The sequence below is a fragment of the Zootoca vivipara genome, chromosome 6 (genome assembly GCF_963506605.1).
Source record: "Zootoca vivipara chromosome 6, rZooViv1.1, whole genome shotgun sequence".
Lineage (NCBI taxonomy): Eukaryota > Metazoa > Chordata > Lepidosauria > Squamata > Lacertidae > Zootoca > Zootoca vivipara.
Window position 1 is genome coordinate 86677502 of NC_083281.1, and position 15066 is coordinate 86692567.

Here is a 15066-nt window from a genome sequence, read left to right on the forward strand (position 1 = left end):
GCTCCACCACTTTTACTCCATTATTATTTTCCCTCTCCCTAAAACAGAGCTATTCCAGCCTTACAATCCTTGCCCCGTCGCTTGTGAAGTGGGAAACGAGTCTTTGAAACTTGGAAGCGAGCTAGGGTTCAACTCCGTCCGTGGCATTCTGTCGGATGCAATAAGACACACACACACCAAAAAAAATATGTCAGGGGGTGGGAAATAATGTCATTCAATGGAGATTCTCAAGAAAAATGCCATCGGGACAAAGGGGTCGACGCCTCCCCAAGAAACAGCTGGCAAGAAGAAATTGTTTATTAATTGAGCAATGGCTATTAACACCAAATGCACGCGTTTCGTGGCTGAAGGCGGTAGGCTGGGTCTTCTGTGAGGCAGTGTGGTGTAGTGGTTAGAGTGTCGGTCTAATATCAGGGAGACCAGGGTGTGAATCCCCACTTGGGCAAGGAGTTCACTGGGTGACCAGGGGGGGGGGGCAGTCACTGTCGTCGCCCAGCCTAATCTACCTCCCAGGCGGTTGTGGGGATTAAATTAGGGAAACCATGAGCTCTTTGCTGAGATATGCATGCAAATAATAATAACTCTGAATATCCAGTGCTCAGTTTGGGATGAGGAACCTGCCTGGCTCATCAAAAGCCACACCTGCAGATTCCAATGGCTCACCTGGATAAGATAGCGCAGTTAGAGCTGGAGCTGAGAAAGTGCAGGAGCTGATAAAAATTCCTGCACTGCAGGGGGTTGGACTAGATGGTTCTCACGGACCCTTCCAACTCCATAATTCTATGATTTCTCAACGACCTAGTCCAGTTCCATCAACACTGGCAACAGTCTGTCCAATGGCAGAGAACCTGCTCTGCATGCAGAATGCCCCAGGTAAAGTTCCCAGTGGCATTTCCAGGTAGGGAAAAGACTCCCTTGCCTGAATCCTGGGAAGTTGCTACCAGTCAGCATAGACCAGGCTTCCTCAACCTCGGCCCTCCAAATGTTTTGAGACTATAATTCCCACCATCCCTGACCTGCTGGCTAATGATCATGGGAGTTGTAGGCCAAAAACATCTGGAGGGCCGAGGTTGAGGAAGCCTGACATAGACAATGTTTGTCGGATGGACCAAATGGCCTGATTTAGTAGAACAGCATTTTGTATGTTCCTATGCGTCGTAAGCGAATGGCTGCAGCGCTGTGATAAAGGTTCAGAAGGTCCCAGACTCAGTCCCCAAGCTGGAGGGACCTATTGTCCAGCATGGTCTCAAAATATTCCCTGTGCTTCTGTTGAAATCAGGCCTTCTTTCAGAATCATGAGGACTAGGCGCTTTAGCTGCAGAGGGGAAAGACCAGAGCTTGATTTTTAAAAGGCACCTGGTTTAGATGGACCTAATGGTTTGAACTCAGGATAAAGCAGCTTTCTTTGTTCCTAAATCTTTAATGCAAGGGAAAACACTCTCAGAATATTAGCAAAACTTCCCTGATATTGTGTGTGTGTGTGTGTGTGTGTGTGTGTGTGTGTGTGTGTGTGTGTGTGTGTGATTTCTCAACTCTTGCTCCCACCACCCACTCTTCCTTCCTCATCTCGCTGGTTGTTCTTCTCATTTTGTGCCAGATCATTCATGCTTTTGAAAAAAAACTCACACCGCTGTGTTTATCATGTTTCCCCCGTTTGCGTTTACACAGCCTCCTTTAATGGGCAATAATGAATGAACAAAACCAATTAAGATTTTATCGCGGCTGAAGTGGACCTGTTAAATTCTCTCCTTCCTCTCTGTCTCCCCACAGAGCTCAGAAAACTCTCACGGGTGGCACTTGTGAAACGCCACCATTAAGACAGCTTTCAAAAGAAAGCCGTCTTCACCACCACCACAATACCATAAAATGAACAAGATGAATTTGGGCTGTGAGTGAGAGGAATGCTACTCTGTATATGCTCAGAGGTCAGGAATGCAGGGAGGGTTAGGGAAAAAAATCCCTTGGCAGGCTGCTCCCATCTAATTGCAGGCTCGGGCCAGTAGGTGGCACTGCAGAAGCTGTCGCTAATTTGCATGGCGCTTGTCTCCTAGGCAGGTGATTGGTCCGTGGTCACCAGCTAACCCGCTCGGATTGCTGATTGGCTGGGAAGCATTTATGGCTCGCGGAAATAACTTAAGACCATTAGGTGATAACCAACTGAGCCAAACTCAGGAAAGACTCCTTAGAATTGCTGAGAATGGCCTATTTAACAGTGAGGGACCTCAGGCCAAGGGGTCCAAGGCACTTTGATGGGGTTTTTTAAAACAAGTAGTGTACTGTATAAAGTTATACATACATACTTCCCAAAGACAGTCCTCCAAAATCAACAATGAAGCAGTGGATTCCTTTGAAGATGAAAAATAAGTCAAGACTCAAAACGCTGTCTGAGAATCTGAAAATGTAAGGAAACCCTCTCCCATGAAGAGGAAATGACTGGTGGACATCTTCAGCAGACCTTTCTGATATTTTTTGCATCACTAAGGGTTCTCATGGAATTGTATTAATTGTTTGATAGATTGGTTTTGATATGATTACAGTAATGTTCGCAATGTGTTCTAATTTCTAAGACTATAATTATCATGAGCTCGGCGTTGTCGGTGAGAAGGCCGAATGCAGATATTAAATGAAATCAAAATAAGCGAACCGAAAGAGCCACCCTACAGAATTCACATTTCACCAAATATCACAATGAAGTTCTCCAGTGGGGGAAAAAATGCATATACTGAGGTGAAGTGTGCATAAATTTGCATATAGTAGGGAAAATGCAATCATGCAAAAATGGCATTCAATGCATACAGAATGCATTATGTTGGAGCAGCTGCTTTGCAAAAAAAAAGGTTTAGAGAAAACCACATACAAAAGAATAGAGAATCACAGAATCATGGAACTGCAGAGTTGGAAGGGTCCCAAGGGTCATCTAGTCCAACCCCCTGAAAAGCAGGAATCACAGCTGACGAATCCCTGACAGATGGGCATCCAACCTCTGCTTACAAACCTCCAAGGAAGGAGAGTCCACCACCTTCTGAGGGAGTCAATTCCGCTGTCAAACTGCTCTTAGTGCCAGATATTTCTTTCTGATGTTCAGTCGGAATCTGCTTTCCTGCAACTTGAATGTTGATTGGGAGAAATTCACACTAAAACGGTGGCAGATTTTTGTGGCGTTTTCTCTCTCTTTTTAAACACAATTTGTTGTGGGAAGACTAAATTTAAGATTGGATAAAACAAGGAACCAAATCGACGTGTATGTACATTCCTATAGGGATCTCTGGCTAGTGACCCCATCCTCTCAGCCCTCTGGAAGTTGAGAAAAATGAAAATCAACACACACACACACACACACACACACACACACACACACACAAACTTGTAGAACAGAAATGATTCAGGTGGGGGGGAAACCATCTTAGAGTTTTGTTGGCCTGGATTTTGAAACAGGAATGGGGAAGACAAGGTGGGCATATGCGCCAAGCAAAAGGAGAGCTGATCTCACGTCAATCAAGTGGCTTTGGGTGGGCCCGAGGGAAAACAGAAAGCAAGTGGATTGTGGGGTTGATGTCACCAAGTTGGCCCCAGAAGGCAGGCACCCAAATGTCATCTTTGTGATCTTAAACCACAATGCTGTGAAAAAATAACTAAGGGCGGGGGGAGGGAGGAGAGAGAGAGAAGATGTGGGCATGCTGCAGATGCGTGGAAGCAGCTGGTTCAAAACTCTGATTATATTAATATCGGATATCAAAAAGAAGGGGGACAGAATGCGGATGTTTTGCAAAATAACTTTCCAGACGCTTTCCACACACATACAGAGAGATGTCTTATCTCTCCGGGTAATGGAAGTAACAGAGATGAAACTTCAGATACATTTTAAATACTCACATACGAACAGAGTGAGGAGGGGAGGGGAATTGAAGCAATCCTGGGTAAAGGCTGCTCTCTTCCTTTCTTTCCTCCTCCATGTAAGGCTGTGAGCTGCATCCCTACCTGGGCAAGATTCTGCAGGCTATGGGACAGGGGTGGGCATGGCCACAGGCCAAAGTGGGTGTGGGGTAAGATACATCCCTCGTGCTTTTTGTGCAGGATGAACCTCCTGGCCACATAAAAGCCACAGTTTTGTATTCCCCGCATACTCATTTCTCTATCTGCCGCCTTGGTATACAAGGTGTGTTTTCGCAGTTCAAGGACAGATTGCAGCCTGGAGTGTAGACTGGGAATAAGGGGCATGGCCCAAGGGCCAGATCAAAATGTCTTGAGGGCCACATCTGGCCCGCAGACCTGATGCATATAATGGCATTAAGTATTAAGTATTAAACTGCTGAGGGGAGAGAGAGAGAGAGAGAGAGAGAGAGAGAGAGAGAGAGAGAGAGAGAGAGAGAGAGAGAGAGAGAGAGAGAGAGAGGAAAAAAAATATGAGATATTTTTTCCAGAAAATGAGTTCCGGCTTGAAAAAAAAAGCCATAGATCAGGCATCCCCAAACTGCAGCCCTCCAGATGTTTTAGCCTACAACTCCCATGATTCCTAGCTAACAGGACCAGTGGTCAGGGAAGATGGGAATTGTAGTCCAAAACATCTGGAGGGCCGAAGTTTGGGGATGCCTGCCATAGATGATAGATAGATAGATAGATAGATAGATAGATAGATAGATAGATAGATAGATAGATAGATAGATAAGATGATAGATAGATAGATAGATAGATAGATAGATAGATAGATAGATAGATAGATAGACAGACAGACAGACAGACAGACAGACAGACAGACAGACAGACAGACAGACATCAAGACGAATAATGCCCAAATTGGCCAGGACTGAATCCTCAGAATCCAGTGTTCTGGGATTTTTCACACAATGAGTTTTCTTGGGATGGGGAAGGGGACATTGAGTGAACCATACCTAAACACAAATTGTGTGGTTAGAGCAGCAGTTTTTGTAGCGGTTAGACCACAGGGGTCAGCAAACCTTTTCAGCAGGGGGCCGGTCCACTGTCCCTCAGACCTTGGGGGGGGGGGGAAGACTATATTTTGAAGGGGTGGAAATGAACGAATTCCTATGCCCCACAAATAGCCCAGAGATGCATTTTAAATAAAAGCACACATTCTACTCATGTAAAAACACGCTGATTCCTGGACCGTCCGCGGGCTGGATTTAGAAGGCGATTGGGCCGGATCCGGCCCCCGGGCCTTAGTTTGCCTACCCATGGGTTAGAGTGCCAGACTATAGGACCTAGGAGAGAGCGGCTTTCAAATCTGCCGCTCAGCCCCAAAGCTCACCGGGCAACTTTGGGCCAGTCCCCAACTCTCAGCCAAACCTACCTCACAGGGTTGTTGTAAAGATAGCATGGAGGGGAGAGGGAGCTTCATGTACATCAGCGTTAGCTCCTCTGAATAATACGTGGTGTAATAATAATAATAATAATAATAATAATAATAATAATAATAATAGGGACCCAGGTGGCGTTGTGGGTTAAACCACTGAGCCTAGGGCTTGCTGATCAGAAGGTCAGCGGTTCGAATCCCTGTGACGGGGTGAGCTCCCGTTGCTCGGTCCCAGCTCCTGCCAACCTAGCAGTTCGAAAGCACGTCAAAGTGCAAGTAGATAAATAGGAACCGCTACAGCGGGAAGGTAAACGGCATTTCCGTGTGCTGCTCTGGTTTGCCAGAAGCGGCTTTGTCATGCTGGCCACATGACCTGGAAGCTATACGCTGGCTCCCTCGGCCAATAATGTGAGTTGAGCGCACAACCCCAGAGTCGGTCATGACTGGACCTAATGGTCAGGGGTCCCTTTACCTTTACCTTAATAATAATAAATGATCCTCAAAAGGCTCTCCATTCTGTATTCTGGGCAGGGGTGCCAACTATCGGAGGGGCCCAGGCAAGTCCTGCCCCACAAAATCGATCACATGACATCCTGCATGCACACCATTTGAATGGCAATGCCCTTGAACTTTTTTGGGGGAGCTCACCCTTTCAAATGTTTTCCTGGGGGGGGGTGCTCAGCCCCTAGGAGTTGGCTCCTGTGATTCTAGGTCATCATTTGGAGAGATGTGTCCCTGAGTTGAGGTCGCCCTCTTTCCATGGAAGGGGGTCATCCCTTGGTCATCCCGAGAATGCAGTGTCCTTGCTCGGAGGTAAAGGCCCAGGGGCATAGCTTCCTCCTTTTTGTAGCATTGGCAGAGTTCGAGGATGATGTATCACCCGAACCACACAAGGGGCTTCCAAATCCAGTTCCCCACTGACTTTTTTGTCGATGTAGGGGGGGGGAGACCATGCAGCTGGCATGCCAGAAAACGTCCAGGAAGAGAACCACAAAGCTTTGCCCAACATGGCATTTCCTTCTTAAATCCCAAGCAAACCCGAGCCAACTTTCCTACAGTCGGTTTGGCTATCAAAACGCCTCCTCTCCTCCTTTTTAAAAAGAAAAAAAAAGTATATATATATTTCTGCCATGTGAACCAACCTTGCTGGCTTCAGACACTCGCAAATAATTTATCTCTTGGGGGCTGTCCCCAGAGACCAATAAGAGGCGCGATCTCAGCGATGGAATCCAGGGGCGAATGGCGCCAGTCCCCTTCACCTGTTGCGGTTCTCAAATTTTCCTGGCTCCAAATCACGAGCTTTCAGACAAGTCCTCCCTGGAGTACCCTGAGAAATGTGGGGGTAGGTACATTCCCTCTTCTCCCACCCCCCCTCCCCACCATCACCACAAAACACACACTCCTCACAGCCACCAACTGAGATTTCTCTCCCCCACCCCACCCCCCCAAGAAAAACCAACCTCCATGCTAGCAGATAAGAGAAGCTTCAGATCGTCCTTCGGGTGGGAGACACATGGCTGGCATCATCGCCAGTCTCCTTTGACCACCCGGCGGGCCGTTTCGGAGCCGCAAATCCCAAAAGGCCACAAATGCCCACCCAGGGGCCTGTTTCGTGTAGGCAAACGAATTTAAATGTGCACTGTTTTCCCCTGTGAACAGGCATGCCCGGCCCACAAACTTCATTCCGTACGAGGGCGGACCTGTTTGTTTTCGGAAATCTGGGGGAACTATTCCTAGATTGGGTGATTGGTGGGGGGGGGGGAGAGAGGGTGCTGCATCTCCTGGGTCAACAGCAAGGGAAGCCCCACTCAGAACACACTGCAGCAATCTAGTGCATGAACTGGGGGACGGGGGACGGGTATTGTTTTGCCCGTTTTGTTTCACTTATTGTTTTTGCTTTAACTTATTTCATAGAATAGAATCATAGAGTTGGAAGAGACCACAAGGGCCATCCGGTCCAACCCCCTGCCAAGCAGGAAACACCATCAAAGCATTCCTGGCAGATGGCTGTCAAGCCTCCGCTTAAAGACCTCCAAAGAAGGTGACTCCACCACACTCCTTGGCAGCAAGTTCCACTGTCGAACAGCTCTTACTGTCATTGTATTCTGCACATCGGCCTGAGATCCTATGATCTCACTCTCCGGTGTGGAGTGACTTAGCAAAATCACGTCGCCATTTTCCACTGTTTTTTTTCTCACTGGTATTCCCCTAGATCTTTACTTCTTTATTTCTCGACCTTATTTCTGGCAATCCTTTCCCCCTTTTATGCTTGATGAAGGGCAGTATATAAATCAAATGAATAATAAATAAAATAAAATAAAATACTACAGTGGCCAGGCTTTCCTGATCCAAGAATGGTCATAGCTGTCAAACCAATTCCATAAAAATAAGAATTGAGACTCTTTTCCCCTGCCCTTTCCAAAACAGTTGGAGAATTTAGTCTTTTTCTGGAGAATATTGCGTGGAATTGCCCAATTAGTCAGCCTGCAAATGGAGGGGAGTTTTGTTTGGCTTTTTTACACTGAATTCAGCACGTGAACTCATTTGCGGGGTCTAACCACGCGATTCTATCTCTCTCGCCTGCAAAACAAGAATAATGGCAGTGTCCTACATTGCAGGGCTGTTGTAATGGTTGCCAGAAGGATGCCTCTTATGAATAATCTAATAATACCTAAGTGTCACTAGGGTGTTGCTTTTCAGCCGTTGCCATTCTAAGAGAACAAGGGAGAAATTCACGGTGAGCTCTGGCACCTCTTGTTCTAGAAAAATAGCACTGAGTGTTGCTCTGTAGCCAGAGGGTTTTCTTTGCAGAGGACCCCCCAAAACATCCTTTGTCCCTGTAGTCACCTCAATGGAGCCTCAGTCTAAAGCAAATGAAGATTTAGAAACCAACCTGGAGGAGGAGGAGGAGTGGAAAGAGCACCATCTACTGTCAGATGGCCGCAATTACACATTGCATCCAAAATAATCTTCCATGCCAGGGTATTTTCCCCCCACCTGGAGCAAAGGGGAAAGATTGAGGCTGGGGCGTGTGTGTTCAAAGCAAGCACATTCCAGGGTCTCGTTGAGGGGGCGGGGCATGCCTGATATTTCACAGAATATTAAAGTCTTCAGTGGAGGCAATCAATTAAAACAACAACAACCAGAAGTTAAACACACAGTAAGACAAATCTAAAAGCCCATTGAACTATGTACTGTATGAATAATTGCAGTGGACTATTTATTTGGTGATTGAGGGGGGCTCCTGCCATGTGAGGGTGGTGCATTGCCTCAATTGGGGGGGCAGGTTATTTGAGAGAGCACTTTAAACTTTATATACCCAATAGGTCTCTGGGTTCTGCAGGAGAATAAGAACCTAAGAACAGCTTGCAGGATCAGGTCATTGGCCCCAGACATCCAGTCCAGCACCCCGTTCTCACAGTGGCCACCCAGGCAACTATGAGGTAGAGGCGCTCATCTCATTTCAGGCCAGGTCATGAGGCCAGCTGGACTAAACCGCTTCTGGGGCAAGGAGACACCGTGACGGAAACCAGTGCACACAGAAATGCCATTTACCTTCCCATGGCAGTGGTACCTATTGATCTACTTGCACCGGTGTGCTTTCGAACTGCTAGGTTGGCAGGAGCTGGGACAGCAACAGGAGCTCACTCCGTCGCGGGAATTCGAACAGCCAAGCTTCTGATCAGCAAGCTCAACAGGTTCAGTGGTTTAGATAGCCTTGCCCTCCATGAATTTCTCGAATCCTTTCTGAAGCCATCCAAGTTGGTGGCCCATCTCTGCCTCTCTGCAGAAGTGAGTTCCATCGCTTAACTATGTGCTCTGTGAATAAGTCCTTTCTTTTTTCTGTTCTTTTATTATTATTATTATTATTATTATTATTATTATTATTATTATTATTAAAGATTTCCTTGAATTACAAAATAACGTGCAATCTCTCTCTCTTTTAGATCATAAAGTCTCTTAGTGACGTTCAATGTAAGACAATGTTGCATCTAGCATAGGGATTGAAGGGGAAGATTCATTGTTTGGATAGCCACCGGTTCTCGTATTATGGATTTCTCCTTGATGCCCCCAAAATATCTGAAGCCCCTGCTCCCCAGAAACTTGGATCAGGGCCTTCAGTGTGGTTGCCCCAGAAACAGACTCCCAGTTGAGATATGACAGGCACACACTGTCTGCACTGGGGGAGGGTATTGTTCTTCAAAACTATTTTTTAAAAAGTTTGCGGCAAGTCTGCAGATCACCTTGAGATGTATTCATAATTCATAAATAATATACTCATTTTGTTGTTGTTGTTGTTTAGTCGTTTAGTCGTGTCCAACTCTTCGTGACCCCATGGACCAGAGCACGCCAGGCACTCCTGTCTTCCACTGCCTCCCGCAGCTTGGTCAAACTCATGTTCGTAGCTTCGAGAACACTGTCCAACCATCTCATCCTCTGTCGTCCCCTTCTCCTTGTGCCCTCCATCTTTCCCAACATCAGGGTCTTTTCCAGGGAGTCTTCTCTTCTCATGAGGTGGCCAAAGTATTGGAGCCTCAGCTTCAGGATCTGTCCTTCCAGTGAGCACTCAGGGCTGATTTCCTTCAGAATGGATAGGTTTGATCTTCTTGCAGTCCATGGGACTCTCAAGAGTCTCCTCCAGCACCGTAATTCAAAAGCATCAATTCTTTGGCGATCAGCCTTCTTTATGGTCCAGCTCTCACTTCCAGTACATCACTACTGGTTTTACTCGTTTTAATTAACTATATTTATATTCCACTTGATTGTAAACAGAACTTCTGAACAGTATACCAAGAAAAGCAACGAAATTGTCAATAAAGAGGTTTAAGCACCCTAGGTTGTAGCCAATGATAGCCATACTTCTATCCCCCACTTTGCCACAAAGCTCACTTGATGACCTTGGTCCAGTTACTCCCTCCCTAACCTACCTCACAGGGTTGTTGTGGTGATTAAATGAGGAGGGGGAGAATTGTGTATGCTACCTCGAGCTTCGTGGAGAAATGGGTATCAAGGCAAAAAATAAAACTTAAGGATTATATGCAATGCTACTCAAGAGCAGACCCACCAAAGTTAATTATAGAATCATAGAATTATCCCGGCTGTGGGCCTTTGATTTCAATGAGGTTCCCCTGAGTAGGATTTGGGAAGGAGAGACAGGAAAGTGGAATGGGCAAATTTGTCGATTTCAGCTTCGGACCACCTGTAAAAAGCTTGCTGTGGTGTCAAACGCATGACAGGAGTGCCGGCTGTGAACCCTGAGAGCTTCAAGGTACTTTGACGCACACTGGCATCAAGGACACCCACCCGCTGATCCATCCACTTTCTCCGGCAGGCATCCCATGTGGTTTGAGTTACCACCTTGAGCAACACAGACAGGAGAGCGGAAGTTTTGTGGGAGTTGGGGGCGAGGAGAAGTAGAAACCCCAACTTTGGGTTCTGTCCAAGAAGTGTCACACATCATCATCCGGCCTGTAATAATAACTACTTATCAAACAAGGGGGGACGTCAGACAGTTTGATTTGCCAATTAGCCTCACACTGAGCTGCTAACCAAAAGCAGATGGACTGATATGTTATCTCAGTGTTTCCCCGACAAGAGGGAGAGAGGCTTTTGCCTGGGCTGAAACAGGAGGCACACTCTGTTCTTAACACCCAAAAAATAAAGGGGGAACTGCTAGAGCTGGGCAAAGGGCAAAGGGTCCTCCCTCGTCTGTCTCTGTGTGAGTCGCTGTTCTCGGCAACTCATCCAGAGATGTGACAGGCACCCCCCTCCACCTACAGCTGGGGTGTTCTGGTGGGACCCAGAAGCAATGAGATGGTGCTTCCAGGTAAGGCTGCCATCTGGAGCAAGGGTCAAACCCAATCAAGGTCCCCCCTCAAATAAGATTGAAGCAGGTGAGCTTCTGCACATGGCCCAAACTTCCTCTTCACCATGGCCGAGGTGGAAGTAGAGTGGGGGAATAATACAGCTGCCGTACATCCCACTTTTACCTGCCACTTTTATTTTCCTTTGAACACCACCCAGTCCAAACGGGCAGTTTGCACCGGTCACAGGGAAGCGGTGCAAAGCAGTTGTCTTCCAAACCAACCCCTCAAGGATGCTTAAACACAGATGTGGGAAACCAGTGGCCTGCTAGATGTGGCTGAACTACAACTCCCATCACCCCGAGCCATTTCTTGCTGGGGTTCATGGGAGAGGTAGTTCCGCACCCTCTGGAGAGCCAAAGGTTCCCCTCACCCGCTCTAACTCATCCCATACAAATGAAAATATTTAGGAACCAACCTGGATCTGCCACAAATAGTGGGGGGTGGGGTGAGGTTGCAATAGGAGAAATAATATCCTGTCCCCCAGCCCCATTACATTATTCCAGAAAAGCAGTTGAATGATGACGAGCATGTGTGGAAGCACGCAAAAATAATAATCCGGGCTAAACAGCAACTATACTACTACAAAAGCTTGGCGCAGAAAGGACCCCAGAAGGATCCCAATTTATTCATTTTTATTTTAGTCATTTTACTGAGTGGGGTCCTGGTCTTTTTGCCTGAAAGTCCAGCTCCGGTGGTCCTACTGTCCTGAACAAGACAAAATGAAACAGGTGGGCAAGAGAGTTGAAAGCTTGCCAATGTGCTAGCAGGGAACACTCAAAATCCCTTCACTCTCCTCTTCTCTCCCGCTAACTTCCCCCTCCAACTTTCGCACACTCAGAGTTGCATTTATCTTCTTCAAAAAAAGAAAAAACCCGAGGTGTTTCAATAGCATTAAAGAGCTGGTTTGAAGGTACTGAAGCCATGAAAATTCAGAGTTTGGGCTGAGAGAGAAGGAGGGGGGGGAACCTCTTGATGCTCTGCCCCAACTTATGGAAAGAGCATCTGAGAACGTTTGCTATGGGCCTCTCTGTCTCTGAGCTGGTTGGCTTAGACTGGTCCGAAGATAGGGGAGACCTAGAGAGGGGGGAGTTGGCGGGGGGGGAGAGAGAAATCAGAGCTTTTCATGGGAATCAAACAGTAAGTAGGCCGGCTTTATAAAAGACACTAATTCCACATAGCGATTGGACTTTATTCGCCGTGAGCTTTGGCAATAAAGCAGTATATGGTGGCGTTTTCACGATTCTAAAGCCTGGCAGGATGTGGTGCTGTGGTTAGGGAGAGGAGAAGAAACTGGATACTGGATCAGGCCAATGGCCCATTCGGTCCAGCATCCTGCTCTCACAGGGGCCAAACATACCCTCCAACATTTCTCTGATGAAAATAGGGACATCCTATTCCAAGAGTCCCATGGACTGCAAGAAGATCAAACCTATCCGTTCTGAAGGAAATCAGCCCTGAGTGCTCACTGGAAGGACAGATCCTGAAGTTGAGGCGCCAATACTTTGGCCACCTCATGAGAAGAGAAGACTCCCTGGATGTTGGGAAAGAGAAGGAGAAGGAGACGGCAGAGGACCAGATGGTTGGACAGTGTTCTCGAAGCTACGAACATGAGTTTGACCAAACTGCGGGAGGCAGTGCAAGACAGGAGTGCCTGGCGTGCTATGGTCCATGGAGTCACGAAGAGTCGGACACGACTAAACGACTAAACAACAACATTCCATATTAATATTAATAATAAGAATTTTATTATCTATATCCTGCCCATCTGAGTGTGTTGTCCCAGTCACCCTGGACGTCTTCCAACGTTTATGAAAACATAGTGAAACATTTAGAGGATTCCATCTACAGAGCTGCCTTCAGACGTCTTCTAGAGATGGTATAGTCACTTATCTCCTTGTCTCCGGCGTCGCATAAGTCCATATCATCCAACATTTATTCTATGAAATAGGGAAGTCCTAAGGAAAAGCGGGACATTCAGGGATCAAATCAGAAACTGGGACGTCTTCTGTAAATCCAGGACTGTCCCTGGAAAATCAGGATATGTGGAGGGTCTGCTGTGCCCCAGAAGGAAGTTCAAAGGGAGGTAAAAAGCACTTGTGATCCCAGGTGAAGTGGTATTCAGAGGCGATCTGCCTCCAACAACGAATCTAGCCCATAGCTGCCAAGTTCTCTCTTTTTTTAAGGGAAATTCCCTTATGCTGAATAGGCTTCCTCGTGAGAAAAGGGAAAACTTGGCAGCTATGATCTAGCCATCATGGCTAGTAGCCACTGATAGTGCTATAGTCCTCCATGATTTTCCCTTTGAAATGAATTTACAGTACCAGCCAAGATTAGCCACCCAAGATCATGATGTTTAGGTCCCTACTGAGGACATTTTCCCCCCTCTCAGATGGCTTTCCCTGAGGCACGACCCAGTCATTTAGCAAATATTAACTGTATATAATAATAACAACAACAACAATTTATTATTTATACCCTGCCCATCTATTAAAAATAGATTAAAGCATCAGTCATTAAAAACTTCACTAAACAGGGATGCCTTCAGATGTCTTCTAAAAGTATGATAGTTGTTTATTTCCTTGACATCTGACGGGAGGGTGTTTCACAGGGTGGGCGCCACTACCGAGAAGCCCCCTGCCTGGTTCCCTGTAACCTCACTTCTCACAGGGAAGGAACCACCAGAAGGCCCTCGGAGCTGGACCTCAGTGTCCGGGCTGAACGATGGGGGTGGAGACGCTCCTTCACATATACTGGACCGAGGCCGTTTAGGGCTTTAAAGGTCAGCACCAACACTTTGAATTGTGCTCAGAAACGTACTGAGAGCCAATGTAGGTCTTTCAGGACTGGTGTTATAAGGTCTCGGCAGCCGCTCCCAGTCACCAGTCTAGCTGCCGCATTCTGGATTAGTTGCAGTATCTGTAGGAATAGCTTTATTTGGGAGGTGGAGCGGTTGGAGCACATGGGAATGTGGTTATTGTTTTTACAGTTTGCAGAAACAGATTTGATTGTTTTTAGAATTGGTGTCATATTGGTTATATTTTGTATCTGGTTGGTTCACTGGTTTGATGGCCTCAGGCGGTGAAGCAGTTTATACATTTGCAAACCTACACAACAAACATCCGCATCTCCTGCATCAAAGTCCACTCCATCTGTCATGGATGCTTCAGCTGAGTTTCCTGCATTGCAGGGGATTGGAGTAGACAACCCTTGGGGTCCCTACAATTCCATGGTTCTATTATTCTATAACCCTGAGTTGATGGCTACATCTTACAGCAGTGAGTTCCGTGGGTTTAACCCTGCTCTGTGTGAAGAAGTCCTTTCCATTTGCTCATCCGGAATCAGCTTCATCAAAGAACCGCAGTGACGAGGAAGGAAGAGTGAAGGAACCTTCTCTCCGAGCAGCAATAAACAGGTGTCCATTTCATTCCACGAGGCTCTGGAATTACTCCTGCCTCATGGTGTAGCTTTGAATGGCGTCCTGGAAGAAGGCGGCCGTATTGCGCTCCGGGTGAAAGTAAAGGATGTAACATTTGGGGCCAAAGTAGCCCACGCAGATGCTGAACAAGTTGGACAGGACGGTGGCCGATTCAAAGACCACCACCGCGATCCCTTCGAAGATGGACATGACAAGGAAGAGGGCCACCCAGGAGCCGAAATAGCCCGTCATGCACAAGGTGATGTATTTGGCTTCGTTGTAGTTCTTTGGCAAGGCCTTCCCCATGTAGGCGAAGCAGAAGCAAAGGAAACACAAAATCATGTCGAAGACATTGTTGAAGACCATGGCGGTGCGGTAGTTCTGGTTGCACATCAAGATGAGTATGGCCGGGTCGTTGCTCAACCGGGCTCGGAAGGGCACCGGCTTGTGGAAGTAGATATTGAGCGCCACCA

At 47.0% G+C, this 15066-nt stretch overlaps 1 protein-coding gene across 1 annotated transcript in view; it reads right to left on the bottom strand.

Moving 5' to 3' along the window:
• Positions 1-14620: 14620 nt before the first annotated feature.
• TAS1R2 (taste 1 receptor member 2) overlaps positions 14621-15066 on the bottom strand; it is an 18667-nt gene continuing 18221 nt past the window's right edge. The window contains exon 8 of the mRNA XM_060276480.1: positions 14621-15066. This exon is cut by the window's right edge and continues 483 nt beyond it. Coding sequence (XP_060132463.1) covers positions 14621-15066 — 446 coding nt within the window.